This window comes from Ranitomeya variabilis, chromosome 3, assembly GCF_051348905.1.
Source record: "Ranitomeya variabilis isolate aRanVar5 chromosome 3, aRanVar5.hap1, whole genome shotgun sequence".
Classification (NCBI taxonomy): Eukaryota; Metazoa; Chordata; class Amphibia; order Anura; family Dendrobatidae; genus Ranitomeya; species Ranitomeya variabilis.
The window spans coordinates 436,530,211-436,543,277 of record NC_135234.1 but is presented as its reverse complement, the minus strand read 5'-3'; the positions used below and the strand labels follow the sequence as shown (position 1 = coordinate 436,543,277).

At 42.9% G+C, this 13,067-nt stretch overlaps 1 protein-coding gene across 1 annotated transcript in view; it reads left to right on the top strand.

Moving 5' to 3' along the window:
* Window positions 1-13,067, top strand: part of GALNT17 (polypeptide N-acetylgalactosaminyltransferase 17) — an 828,236-nt gene that overhangs the window by 443,564 nt on the left and 371,605 nt on the right. The window contains exon 4 of the mRNA XM_077296430.1: window positions 10,796-10,970. Within this exon, the coding sequence (XP_077152545.1) occupies window positions 10,796-10,970 (175 nt within the window). The remainder of the gene's footprint in view (window positions 1-10,795; window positions 10,971-13,067) is intronic.

The following is a 13,067-nucleotide window of genomic DNA, read 5'->3' as shown; positions in this document are numbered from 1 at the left end:
AAAATGTCATTGACAAAGTCTTGGAAGACAGCTGGGGTGTTACACAGACCAAAGGGCATCACCAAGTATTCATAGTGCCCATCCCGTGTGTTAAATGCGGTCTTCCATTCATATCCCTCACATATCGGTATCAAGTTATATGCACCACGCAAATCTAATTTAGTAAATACCCTAGCGCCCCTCAACCTGTCAAAGAGCTCTGAAATGAGAGGTAAAGGGTACTTATTCTTGATGATAATTGCATTCAGACCCCTGTAGTCTATACATGGCCGGAGCTCCCCATTTTTCTTCTGAACGAAGAAAAATCCAGCTCTCGCTGGAGACACAGATTTTCTAATAAAGCTTCTGGCTAGATTCTTCCTTATATAATCAGACATTGCCTCCGTCTCGGGTAGTGACAGAGGGTACAAACATCCCCGAGGTGGCTCGGTCCCAGGAATCAGATCAATAGGGCAATCATAGGGGCGATGGGGAGGAAGAGTCTCTGCAGCTTTTTTGGAAAAAACATCTGCAAGCTGCCAATAGTGCCTGGGGAGCACGGCCAGATATGCAGACGAGCCAACCTGGACCTGAGACACTGTCTCTTACATGCCTTACTCCAACCCAGTATTCTCCCTGTGGCCCAATCGATATGAGGAGAATGGTGGCACAACCAGGGCATACCCAGCAAGACCTCATCAATACCGTCATGGATGACAAGCAAGGAAATTATCTCCTGATGGTTGGGAGAGATTTCAAGGGAGAGGGGTATGGTTTGATGGGTGATCTGAGAGGGTAGTGTAGAACCATTCACCACTCTGACAGTAACTGAATTGGAGAGCATAACCAGAGGTATTGCATGCTGGAGGGCAAAGGATGAGGACATAAAATTACCCACTGCTTCAGAATCCATGCAAGTCTGTGACGATAGAGATATTGAGCCATAGGACAGTGTCACTTTGAAAGTAATTTTGGAGGAAAAACTTGCCGTGTCTATTGAGCCTCTTATAGCCACTAGGCACTGTCATTTCCCTGCTGCTGAGGACATTTGTTGGCAAAATGACCAAGTTGCCGACAAGCATAGCAGGTTGGAGATGCTTGAGAGGGATGAGACTTGGAAGCAGCACGAGAAACGTCCATGGCGTCCTGTGACTTCAAAACCCGGACCAAAGATTCTAGAGGCTTGGCAAAGTTTGGCGCAAGCTGAAACCTCTGCTAACACTCAGCTTGCTCCAAACCTCACTCGGTATGATGACGGTCGATGCATGTGGAGACAGAAATTAACTCCTCCCGCGTGGCAGGAATCTCCGTAACGGCTAGAGCACATAGTCAGCCAATTCCTTCCAGAAAACAGATAAGAACTCTATCCAGCCACTGTAACTCAGAGGCAAGAATCCAGAAATGGATGGTTTACAGGCTGACCATGGCTGAGCCCTGAGTTAAAGTCAGCAATTGGAGAACGGTATCATGAGTGATGCAAGGCCCCAAAAAGACCTGCTTCAGAGCGCTCAGGAAGAACGAGACGCTATGCACCACCAGATCATTGTGCTCCCACAGTGGCATTGCACACTCTAATGCTCTGTCCAACAAAAGGGAGATCAAGAATGCCACCTTGGCCTGCTGAGATGGGAAACGAGTCACCAGTAGCTTCAAATGTATAGACGACTGCTTCAAGAATCCCTACAGGTCTTACTGTCACCTGAGAACTTATCAGGCAGAGGGAGACAAGAAATGGATGGAACTGAGGTTGCAGTGGACATTCGAGACACAGCTTCAGAGGCAGCATGAGCTCCTACTGCTGCAATATCCACAGCTGAATTTGAATGCCCCAGAGCAAACAACCTGCCCTCAAGCTGTTGGATGTACTGCCGTAATCGCTGTTCATCTGCCATTGCTCGCCAGTCTCTGGCTCTAAGATACTGTTAGGGTCGGTGGAACACACTAAATAAGATATGATAATAAAGAGTGTTCGCCACCCGGGGTCCACCATGCAGAGATGGTATACTGCAGCTAAGAGGACAATGGCGACACAAGCAGCGAGCATAACTGACTCACACTGAGTTAAACGTCCCTCAGCAGAGAAGCACATGGCTGTGCCAATCGCTCACAGTGACGGGACAGAAACTCTGCGGCAGAGCTATGTTTATAGGCACATAGCCGCAGAGAGATATTGGCACTAAACGCGAACCCTGTTAGCTTCACAGGTGTACGCAAGCCCCACTGGGGCAGGGGAACCGGTAGTGGACTCCAATGACACATAGAACTCCTCTCCGGAGAAGCCGGAATTCTAGAGGCCTAATGCCAGCCCTGAATTCATACACACAATCTCCTATCCAGAAAAGCCGGAATTCTAAAGGCACTAGGCCTGCCCGGAGCGCATACAACAGAGTCCACAGTACCATTAGGTTCCTCACACACACAGAGCATAAATTATCCTTTTATAAATTTTGTCAATCACACAGGACCTTGCCCACGGGCCAATCCGGAGCCAGACCAGGAACCTGAACAAGAGACGGCGGACAACCAAAGAGAAGTTGCCTCACGAGCATGCCCAGTAGAGCGAAACCTGGACTTAGTCTCAGAAGAGTCAAAACAAAAGAAAGTCAAAACTGCACCTTTTATATAATAAAGATTGAAGGTCTCAGCGGACACAAGGGTGCACGTCCAAAACCAGGGAGCCCATCCCGGACAGTACCAAGACCACAAAAGAGGCGCTGTCTCTTTCTTTTTTGTGGTCTTAGTCTCAGAAGAGGTCACTGGCTGCAGTCAATTATTAGTTACCATAGCTGAACCCGGAGAGGCAGTGGTAACCATGCTCTCAGACTGAGTCTGAGCAAGATGCTGGGACCAACGTCTTTGCTGAGCAACATCCACTGCAGTCGGAACAGAATGGGAAACTGCAGAGGAAGATAAGGCTTGGGATCTATCCTGTGCAGCAGAAGAATCCCCACACCTAACAAGTAATATTGTTAACCCCTTCATGACCCAGCCTATTTTGGCCTTAATGACCTTGCCGTTTTTTGCAATTCTGACCAGTGTCCCTTTATGATGTAATAACTCGGGAACGCTTCAACAGATCCTAGCGATTCTGAGATTGTTTTTTCGTGACATATTGGGCTTCATGTTAGTGGTAAATTTAGGTCGATAATTTCTGCGTTTATTTGTGAAAAAAATGGAAATTTGGCGAAAATTTTGAAAATTTTGCAATTTTCACATTTTGAATTTTTATTCTGTTAAACCAGAGAGTTATGTGACACAAAATAGTTAATAAATAACATTTCTCACATGTCTACTTTACATCAGCACAATTTTGGAAACAACATTTTTTTTTGCTAGGAAGTTATAAGGGTTAAAATTTGACCAGTGATTTCTCATTTTTACAACAAAATTTACAAAACCATTTTTTTTAGGGACCACCTCACATTTGAAGTCAATTTGAGGGTTCTATATGGCTGAAAATACCCAAAAGTGACACCATTCTAAAAACTGCACCCCTCAAGGTGCTCAAAACCACATTCAAGAAGTTTATTAACCCTTCAGGTGTTTCACAGCAGCAGAAGCAACATGGAAGGAAAAAATGAACATTTAACTTTTTAGTCACAAAAATGATCTTTTAGCAACAATTTTTTTATTTTCCCAAGGGTAAAAGGAGAAACTGGACCACAAAAGTTGTTGTCCAATTTGTTTTGAGTACGCTGATACCTCATATGTGGGGGTAAACCACTGTTTGGGCGCACGGCAGAACTCGGAAGGGAAGGAGCGCCATTTGACTTTTTGAATGAAAAATTGGCTCCAATCTTTAGCGGACACCATGTCGCGTTTGGAGAGCCCCCGTGTGCCTAAACATTGGAGCTCCCCCACAAGTGACCCCATTTTGGAAACTAGACGCCCCAAGGAACTTATCTAGATGCATAGTGAGCACTTTAAACCCCCAGGTGCTTCACAAATTGATCCGTAAAAATGAAAAAGTACTTTTTTTTCACAAAAAAATTATTTTAGCCTCAATTTTTTAATTTTCACATGGGCAACAGGATAAAATGGATCCTAAAATTTGTTGGGCAATTTCTCCTGAGTACACTGATACCTCACATGTGGGGGTAAACCACTGTTTGGGCACAAGGTAAGGCTCGGAAGGGAAGGAGCGCCATTTGACTTTTTGAATGAAAAATTATCTCCATCGTTAGCGGACACCATGTCGCGTTTGGAGAGCCCCTGTGTGCCTAAACATTGGAGCTTCCCCACAAGTGACCCCATTTTGGAAAGGAGACCCCCCAAGGATCTTATCTAGATGCATAGTGAGCACTTTGAACCCTCAGGTGCTTCACAAATTGATCCGTAAAAATGAAAAAGTACTTTTTTTTCACAAAAAAATTCTTTTAGCCTCAATTTTTTAATTTTCACATGGGCAACAGGATAAAATGGATCCTAAAATTTGTTGGGCAATTTCTCCTGAGTACGCCAATACCTTATATGTGGGGGTAAACCACTGTTTGGGCGCATGGCAAGGCTCGGAAGGGAAGGCGCGCCATTTGACTTTTTGAATGGAAAATTAGCTCCAATCGTTAGCCGACACCATGTCGCGTTTGGAGAGCCCCTGTGTGCCTAAACACTGGAGCTCCCCCACAAGTTACCCCATTTTGGAAACTAGACCCCCCAAGGAACTTATCTAGATGCATATTGAGCACTTTAAACCAACAAGTGCTTCACAGAAGTTTATAACGCAGAGCCGTGAAAATAAAAAATAATTTTTCTTTCCTCAAAAATGATTTTTAGCCCAGAATTTTTTTATTTTCCCAAGGGTAACAGGAGAAATTGGACCCCAAATGTTGTTGTCCAGTTTGTCCTCAGTACGATGATACCCCATATGTGGGGGTAAACCACTGTTTGGGTGCACGGCAGGGCTTGGAAGGGAAGGCACGCCATTTGGCTTTTTGAATGGAAAATTAGCTCCAATCATTAGCGGACACCATGTCGCGTTTGGAGAGCCCCTGTGTGCCTAAACATTGGAGCTTCCCCATAAGTGCCCCCATTTTGGAAACTAGACCTCCCAAAGAACTAATCTAGATGTGTGGTGAGCACTTTGAACCCCCAAGTGCTTCACAGAAGTTTATAACGCAGAGCCATGAAAATAAAAAAAAAAATTTCTTTTCTCAAAAAATTTTTTTAGCCCTGAATTTTTTATTTTCCAAAGGGTAACAGGGGAAATTTGACCCCAACAGTTGTTGTCCAGTTTCTCCTGAGTACGCTGATACCCCATATGTGGGGGTAAACTACTGTTTGGGCACACGTCGGGGTTCGGAAGGGAAGTAGTGACGTTTTGAAATGCAGACTTTGATGGAATGCTCTGCGGGCGTCACGTTGCATTTGCAGAGCCCCTGATGTGCCTAAACAGTAGAAACCCCCCACAAGTGACCCCATTTTAGAAACTAGACCCCCAAAGGAACTTATCTAGATGTGTGGTGAGCACTTTGAACCCCTAAGTGCTTCACAGAAGTTTATAACGCAGAGCCGTGAAAATAATAAATACGTTTTCTTTCCTCAAAAAAATTTTTTTTAGTCCTGATTTTTTTATTTTCCCAAGGGTAACAGGAGAAATTTGACCCCAAGAGTTGTTGTCCAGTTTCTCCTGAGTACGCTGATACCCCATATGTGGGGGTAAACCACTGTTTGGGCACACGTCGGGGTTCGGAAGTGAAGTAGTGATGTTTTGAAATGCAGACTTTGATGGAATGCTCTGCGGGCATCACGTTGCGTTTGCAGAGCCCCTGATGTGCCTAAACAGTAGAAACCCCCCACAAGTGACCCCATTTTGGAAACTAAACCCCCAAGGGAACTTATCTAGATGTGTGGTGAGCACTTTGAACCCCCAAGTGCTTCACAGAAGTTTATAACGCAGAGCCGTGAAAATAAAAAATCATTTTTCTTTCCTCAAAAATAATTTTTTAGCCCACAATTTTTTATTTTCCCAAGGGTTACAAGAGAAATTGGACCCCAAAAGTTGTTGACCAGTTTCTCCTGAGTACGCTGGTACCCCATATGTGGGGGTAAACCACTGTTTGGGCACATGTCGGGGCTCGGAAGAGAGAGAGCACCATTTTACTTTTTCAACGCAAGATTGGCTGGAATCAATGGTGGCGCCGTGTCGTGTTTGGAGACCCCCTGATGTGCCTAAAAAGTGGAAACCCCTCAATTCTAACTCCAACACTAACCCCAACACACCCCTAACTCTAATCCCAACCCTAACCACAACCCTAACGCCAACACACCCCTAACCCTAGTCTTACCCCTAATTCCAACCCTAACCCTAAGGCTATGTGCTCACGTTGCGGATTTGTGTGGATTTTTCCGCAGTTGTTGAAAAATCTGCAGGTAAAACACACTGCGCTTTACCTGCTGATTTACCGCGGATTTCCAGTGTTTTTTGTGTGGATTTCACCTGCGGATTCCTATTATGGAGCAGGTGTAAAACGCTGCGGAATTTGTCATGGTTCCCAATGGCAAGGGAAAGTCAGAGAACATAAATAACAGAACAGCTCTTGGGTGATGGAATCTTGAGCTGACCGTGAGCTAAACCTATCACACAACTAACAGTGGCCGGGTGACGTACCTACGTTTTATCCCTAGACGCCCAGCGCCAGCCGGAGGACTAACTAACCCTAATAGAGGAAAAGACAGACCTGGCTTACCTCTAGGGAAATTCCCCCAAAAAGGAGACAGAAGCCCCCCACATATATTGACGGTGAGTTCAGAGGAAAAGACATACGTAGTATGAAGGTAGGTTCAGCAAAGCGAGGTCCGCTTACTAGATAGCAAGAAGATACAATAGGGAACTTCACGGTCAGCTGAAAACCCTATTAAAATACCATCCCGAAATTACTTTAAGACTCATGTGTCAACTCATGACACCGGAGTGGCAATTTCGGCCCACAAGAGCTTCCAGCTACAGAAAAATAACATAACTGTGAACTGGAACAAAAATGCAAAACAAACTTAGGACTAAGAGTCCAACTTAGCTGATAGTAGTCTAGAAGCAGGAACATGCAACAGAAAGGCTCTGGTTACATTGATGGCCTGCACTAGAATAACTGAGCAGCAAGGCTAAATAGGATACTCCCATATCCTGATGGAAACAGGTGAACAGAGAAAGTGAAGCACACAAGTCCAGTACCACCAGTGACCACCGGGGGAGCCCAAAAACCAAATTCACAACAGGAATTGCACAAAGAATTGACATGCTGCAGGAAAATACAACGCAGCGTTTCCGCGCTGTATTTTCCGCACCATGGGCACAGCGGATTTGGTTTTCCATAGGTTTACGTGGTACTGTAAATGTGATGGAAAACTGATACAAATCCGCAGCGACCAATCCGCTGCGGATTCGCAGCCAAATCCGCACCGTGTGCACATAGCCTAATTCTAACCCTAATTCCAACCCTAACCCTAATTCTAACCCTAATTCTAACCCTAATTCTAACCCTAGCCCTAAGTGCAACCCTAGCCCTAAGTGCAACCCTAGCCCTAAGTGCAACTCTAGCCCTAAGTGCAACCCTAGCCCTAAGTGCATCCCTAGCCCTAAGTGCATCCCTAGCCCTAAGTGCAACCCTAGCCCTAAGTGCAACCCTAAGTGCAACCCTAGCCCTAAGTGCAACCCTAAGTGCAACCCTAAGTGCAACCCTAGCCCTAAGTGCAACCCTAAGTGCAACCCTAAGTGCAACCCTAAGTGCAACCCTAGCCCTAAGTGCAACCCTAAGTGCAACCCTAAGTGCAACCCTAGCCCTAAGTGCAACCCTAAGTGCAACCCTAAGTGCAACCCTAGCCCTAAGTGCAACCCTAAGTGCAACCCTAAGTGCAACCCTAAGTGCAACCCTAGCCCTAAGTGCAACCCTAAGTGCAACCCTAAGTGCAACCCTAAGTGCAACCCTAGCCCTAAGTGCAACCCTAAGTGCAACCCTAAGTGCAACCCTAGCCCTAAGTGCAACCCTAAGTGCAACCCTAAGTGCAACCCTAAGTGCAACCCTAGCCCTAAGTGCAACCCTAAGTGCAACCCTAGCCCTAAGTGCAACCCTAAGTGCAACCCTAAGTGCAACCTTAAGTGCAACCCTACCCCTAACCCTACCCCTAACCCTACCGCTAACCCTAATGGAAAAACAATAAAAATAATTATATTTTCTATATTTTATTATGGGGGTGATAAAGGGGGGGATTTATTTACTATTTTTTTTATTTTGATCGCTGTGATAGAACTTATCACAGCGACCAAAATGTGCAGGAACGAATCTGCCGGCGCCCATGAAGAAGACGGCCGGACACCGGGAGAGACATCGGAGCTAGGTAAGTATGGGGGGGTGGGATTGGAACACGGGGGGGGGGATCGGAGGACCTGGGGAGCAGACAGGAGGACCGGGGAGCCGACAGGAGGGAGGAGGGGAGCGGAACGGAGATCGGGGCAAAAAGGACAACTGGGGAGGTGATCGGTGGGGTGGGGTGGGGGCAGATCGGGGTCTCCAGCCATGGCAGATGCTATTGCAGCAGCGGCCATGGCTGGATTGTAATATTTCACCATTTTCATAGGTGAAATATTACAAATCGCTCTGATTGGCAGTTTCACTTTCAACAGCCAATCAGAGCGATCGTAGCCACGGGGGGGTGAAGCCACCCCCCCTGGGCTGAAGTACCACTCCCCCTGTCTCTGCAGATCGGGTAAAATGGGAGTTAACCCCTTCACCCGATCTGCAGGGACGCGATCATTCTGTGACACAGCATATGCGTCACTGGTCGGATTGGCACCGACTTTCATGACGCATACGCTGTGTCACAGGTCGGGAAGGGGTTAATACAGTGCTAACCTTGAGGACAGTATGATTACAGTGATACCACAATTATATTTTTTTTACTTTTTGGCTCTTTTACACAATAAAAACTATTTTAGAAAAAAAAATAATTATTTTTGCATCACTTTATTCTGAGAGCTATAACTTTTTTAATTTTCTGCTGACAGAGTTATACACGTGGTCAAAATTGTTGTTACCCCTCACTTAATGACAGAAAAAAACCACCATGGTCACAGAAATAGCTTGAATCTGACAAAAGTAATAATAAATAAAAAATCTATGAAAATAAACAAATGAAAGTCAGACTTTGCTTTTCAACCATGCTTCCACAGAATTAAAAAACAAAACAAAACAAAACTCATGAAATAGGCCTGGACATAAATGATGTTACCCCTGAAAATAATGTGACAAAAGGGACATTTTAAATCAAGGTGTGCCCACTAACAAGCATCACAGGCATCTACAATCTTGGAATCAGTGAGTAGGCCTGTATATAGGGCTACAGATACTCACTGTGCTGTTTGGTGATATGGTATGTATCACACTCAACATGGACTAGAGGAAGCAAAGGAAAGATTTGTCTCAGGAGATTATAAAGAATATTAGACAAACATGTTAAAGGTAAAAGTTATAAGACCATCTCCAAGCAGCTTGATGTTCCTGTGACTACAATTGTACGTATTATTCAGAAATTTAAGATCAATGGGATTGTAGCTAACCTCCCTGGACATGGCTACAGGAGGAAAATTATGACAAATCAAAGAGACAAATAATATGAATGGTAACAAAAAAGCCCAGAAAAACTTCTAAACAGATTAAAGGTGAACTTCAAGCTCAAGGAGCATCAGTGTCAGATCACACCATCCGTCATTGTAAGAGACAAAGTGGACATCATGGGAGACGACCAAGGAGGACACCATTGTTGAAAAAAAATCATAAAAAAGTCAGACTGGAAGTTGCCAAACTACATGTTGACAAGCCACAAAGCTTCTGGGAGAATGTCCTATTGACAGATGAGACAAAAATTGAACTTTTTGGCAAGGCACATCAGCTCTATGTTCACAAACTGAAACATGAAGCTTATCAAGAAAAGAACACTGTCCCTATTGTGAAACATGGTGGAGGCTCTATTATGTTCTGGAGCTGCTTTGCTGCATCTGGCACAGGGTGTCTAGAATCTGTGCAGGGTACAATGAAATCTCAAGACTATCAAGGTATTCTAGATAGAAATGTGCTTCCCAGTGTCAGAAAGTTTGTTTCAATGGCAGGTCATGGGTCTTGCAACAGGATATTAACCCAAAACACACAAGACAACTGGAGCAGTTTGATCCTGAGGAGTGGGCCAAAATACCTGTTGAGAGGTGTACAGTGATTGCAGTGATTGTGTCAAAAGGCTGTGCAACAAAATTTTAAGTTAAGGGTACCATCATTTCTGTCCAGGCCTATTTCATGAGTTTTATTTTTTAAAAATTCTGTGGAAGCATGGTTGAAAAGCAATGTCTGACTTTCAATTTTTAATTTTTATAATTTTTTTTATTATTACTTTTGTAAAATTTAAGTTATTTCTGTGACCATTGTGGGTTTTTCTGTCTTTAAACGAGGGGTACCAACAATTTTGACCACGTGTGCATATGATGGATTGTTTTGTTGCTAGACAAGATGATGTTTTCAGAGATACCATTTTTACTTACATTCGTCTTTTTGATTGGGTTTTATTCCACTTTTTTTCAGCAGTATGATGATAAAGCATATTTTTTGCCATGTTTTTTATTTATTTTTTATGGTGTGTGCCATCCATACACGACAGATGTCGGAAAGGGGTTAAGATAATAGGAAAATAATACTGTAGATTCAATGTAATTTCAAGAAACAATATTCCATTTGTTCAATAAAATTAATTAAAAAAACTTATCTGAGAAAATGTTCAACTTTTTTTCTGTTTATGTATTTATGATATGTGTATGTTTTGTTACTTTTCTTCCCAGAGGAGTTAAAAGGTCCTTTAGAAGAATATGTTCACAAGAGATATCCTGGTCTAGTTAAAGTAGTCCGAAATCATAAAAGAGAAGGATTAATTAGAGCTCGGATTGAAGGCTGGAAAGTTGCAACTGGACAAATCACTGGATTTTTTGATGCACATGTTGAATTTACAGCTGGATGGTAGGTAAACAGAATAAATATTTTGTAATGATATTCATCTTACAGGAAATATAGTATCCATGGTAGTTAAACATTAAACAGTAAAATATATAATGTTATTTCTGTGCCAAGATATTTTCATCTGTACGCAATTTAAAAAGTATCGTGCAGTTGGCTGAAAATTTATTCATAATGATTTATTATAAAAACTGTTGGAGGAAAAGAGCGCAATAGGGTTTTATTCGAGATTAAGCAGTCAAAGCAAGGTGAAAGCACTCACCAGACATAGCTTAAGACAAGCATTGGAGAGATTCGCTGCCGCAGATCCACGGATCCACAAGGGACCGACCGTTGAGAATACAATGTAGGAGAATATGGTCAAATTCTGCGCTGCTGAATCATGTAGTCCAAAGGTATTAATAAAAGTGGTCTTTATTCAACATGTTTCTGAGTTTCAAAGAACTCCTTCATCGTGGTATTTCCTGATGAAGGAGTTCTTTGAAACTCAGAAAAGCGTTTAATCAAGACCACGTTTAACCCCTTCATGACCTTGGTATTTTCCGCTTTTCCGTGTTCATTTTTCACTACCCTCCTTCCCAGAGCCATAACTTTTTTATTTTTCCTTCAATATGGCTTATTTCTTGTGGGACAAGTTGTACTTTTGAACAACATCATTGGTTTTACCATGTCATGTACTAGAAAATTGGAAAAAAAGTGCAATCCCATGCGTGTTTTTTGCTTGTCTATTTTGCTAGATTCACTAAATGCTAAAACTGACCTGCCATTATGATTCTCCAGGTCATTACGAGTTCAAGGACACCAAACATGTCTAGGTTGCTTTTTATCTAAGTGGTGAAAAAAAATTCCAACTTTGCTAAAAAAAAAAAAATTGTGCCATTTTCCGATACCCGTAGTGTCTACATTTTTCGTGATCTGGGGTCGGGTGAGGGCTTATTTTTTGCATGCCAAGCTGGCGTTTTTAGTGATACCATTTTGATGCGGATACGTTCTTTTGTATGCCCATTATTGCATTTTAATGCAATGTTGCGGTGACCAAAAAAAAAAAGGAATTTGGGCGTTTCAAATTTTTTTCTCGCTTCGCCGTTTAGCGATCAGGTCAATCCTTTTTTTATTTATAGATCGGGCGATTCTGAATGCGGCGATACCAAATACTTGTAGGTTTGATTTTATTTTAATGTTTTATTTTCAATGGGGCGAAAGGGGGGTGATTTAAACTTTTATATTTTTTTATTTATTTCATGTATTCTTAAACATTTTTTTAACTTTTGCCATGCTTCAATAGCCTCCATGGGAGGCTAGAAGCTGGCATAGCCTGATCGGCTCTACTACATAGCAGTGATCATCAGATCGCTCCTATTTAGCTGAATTACAGGCTTGCTATGAACGCCGACCACAGGGTGGCGCTCACAGCAAGCCGGCATCAGCAACCATAGAGTTCTCAAGGAGACCTCTGGTTACTATGCCGACGCATCGCTGACGCCCGATCATGTGATGGGGAAAATGGCGCAATTTTTTTTTTTTAGCAAACTTTTGAATTTTTCTTCACCACTTAGATAAAAAATAGCCTAGACATGTTTGGTGTCTATGCACTTGAAATGACCTGAAGAATCATAATGTCAGGTCAGTTTTAGCATTTAGTGAACCTAGCAAAAAAGCCAAACAAAAAACACTCATGGGATTGCACTTTTTTTGCAATTTCACCACGCTTGGAATTTTTTTCCCACTTTCTAGTACACGACATGGTAAAACCAATGATGTTGTTCAAAAGTACAACTTGTCTCGCAAAAAATAAGCCCTCCCATGGCTATATTAACAGAAAAATAAAAACGTTATGGCTCTGGGAAGGAGGGGAGCGAAAAAGGAACACCGAAAAACGGAAAATCCCAAGGTTATGAAGGGGTTAAAGGAAACTCAAGTGAAAACCTTACTAGTCTTTTTTTTTTTTACAAACATCCTAGTTAAAATTCCACTTCCATCAACCCCACAAAGCTGAGACTGCTTGAAGAAAAATAGTGATAATGCTCCTGTGATATAATTACTTTTTTAGATATTCCGTATGCTGACTTAAGAACAACTTATAATTAACTGCTGCTCCGG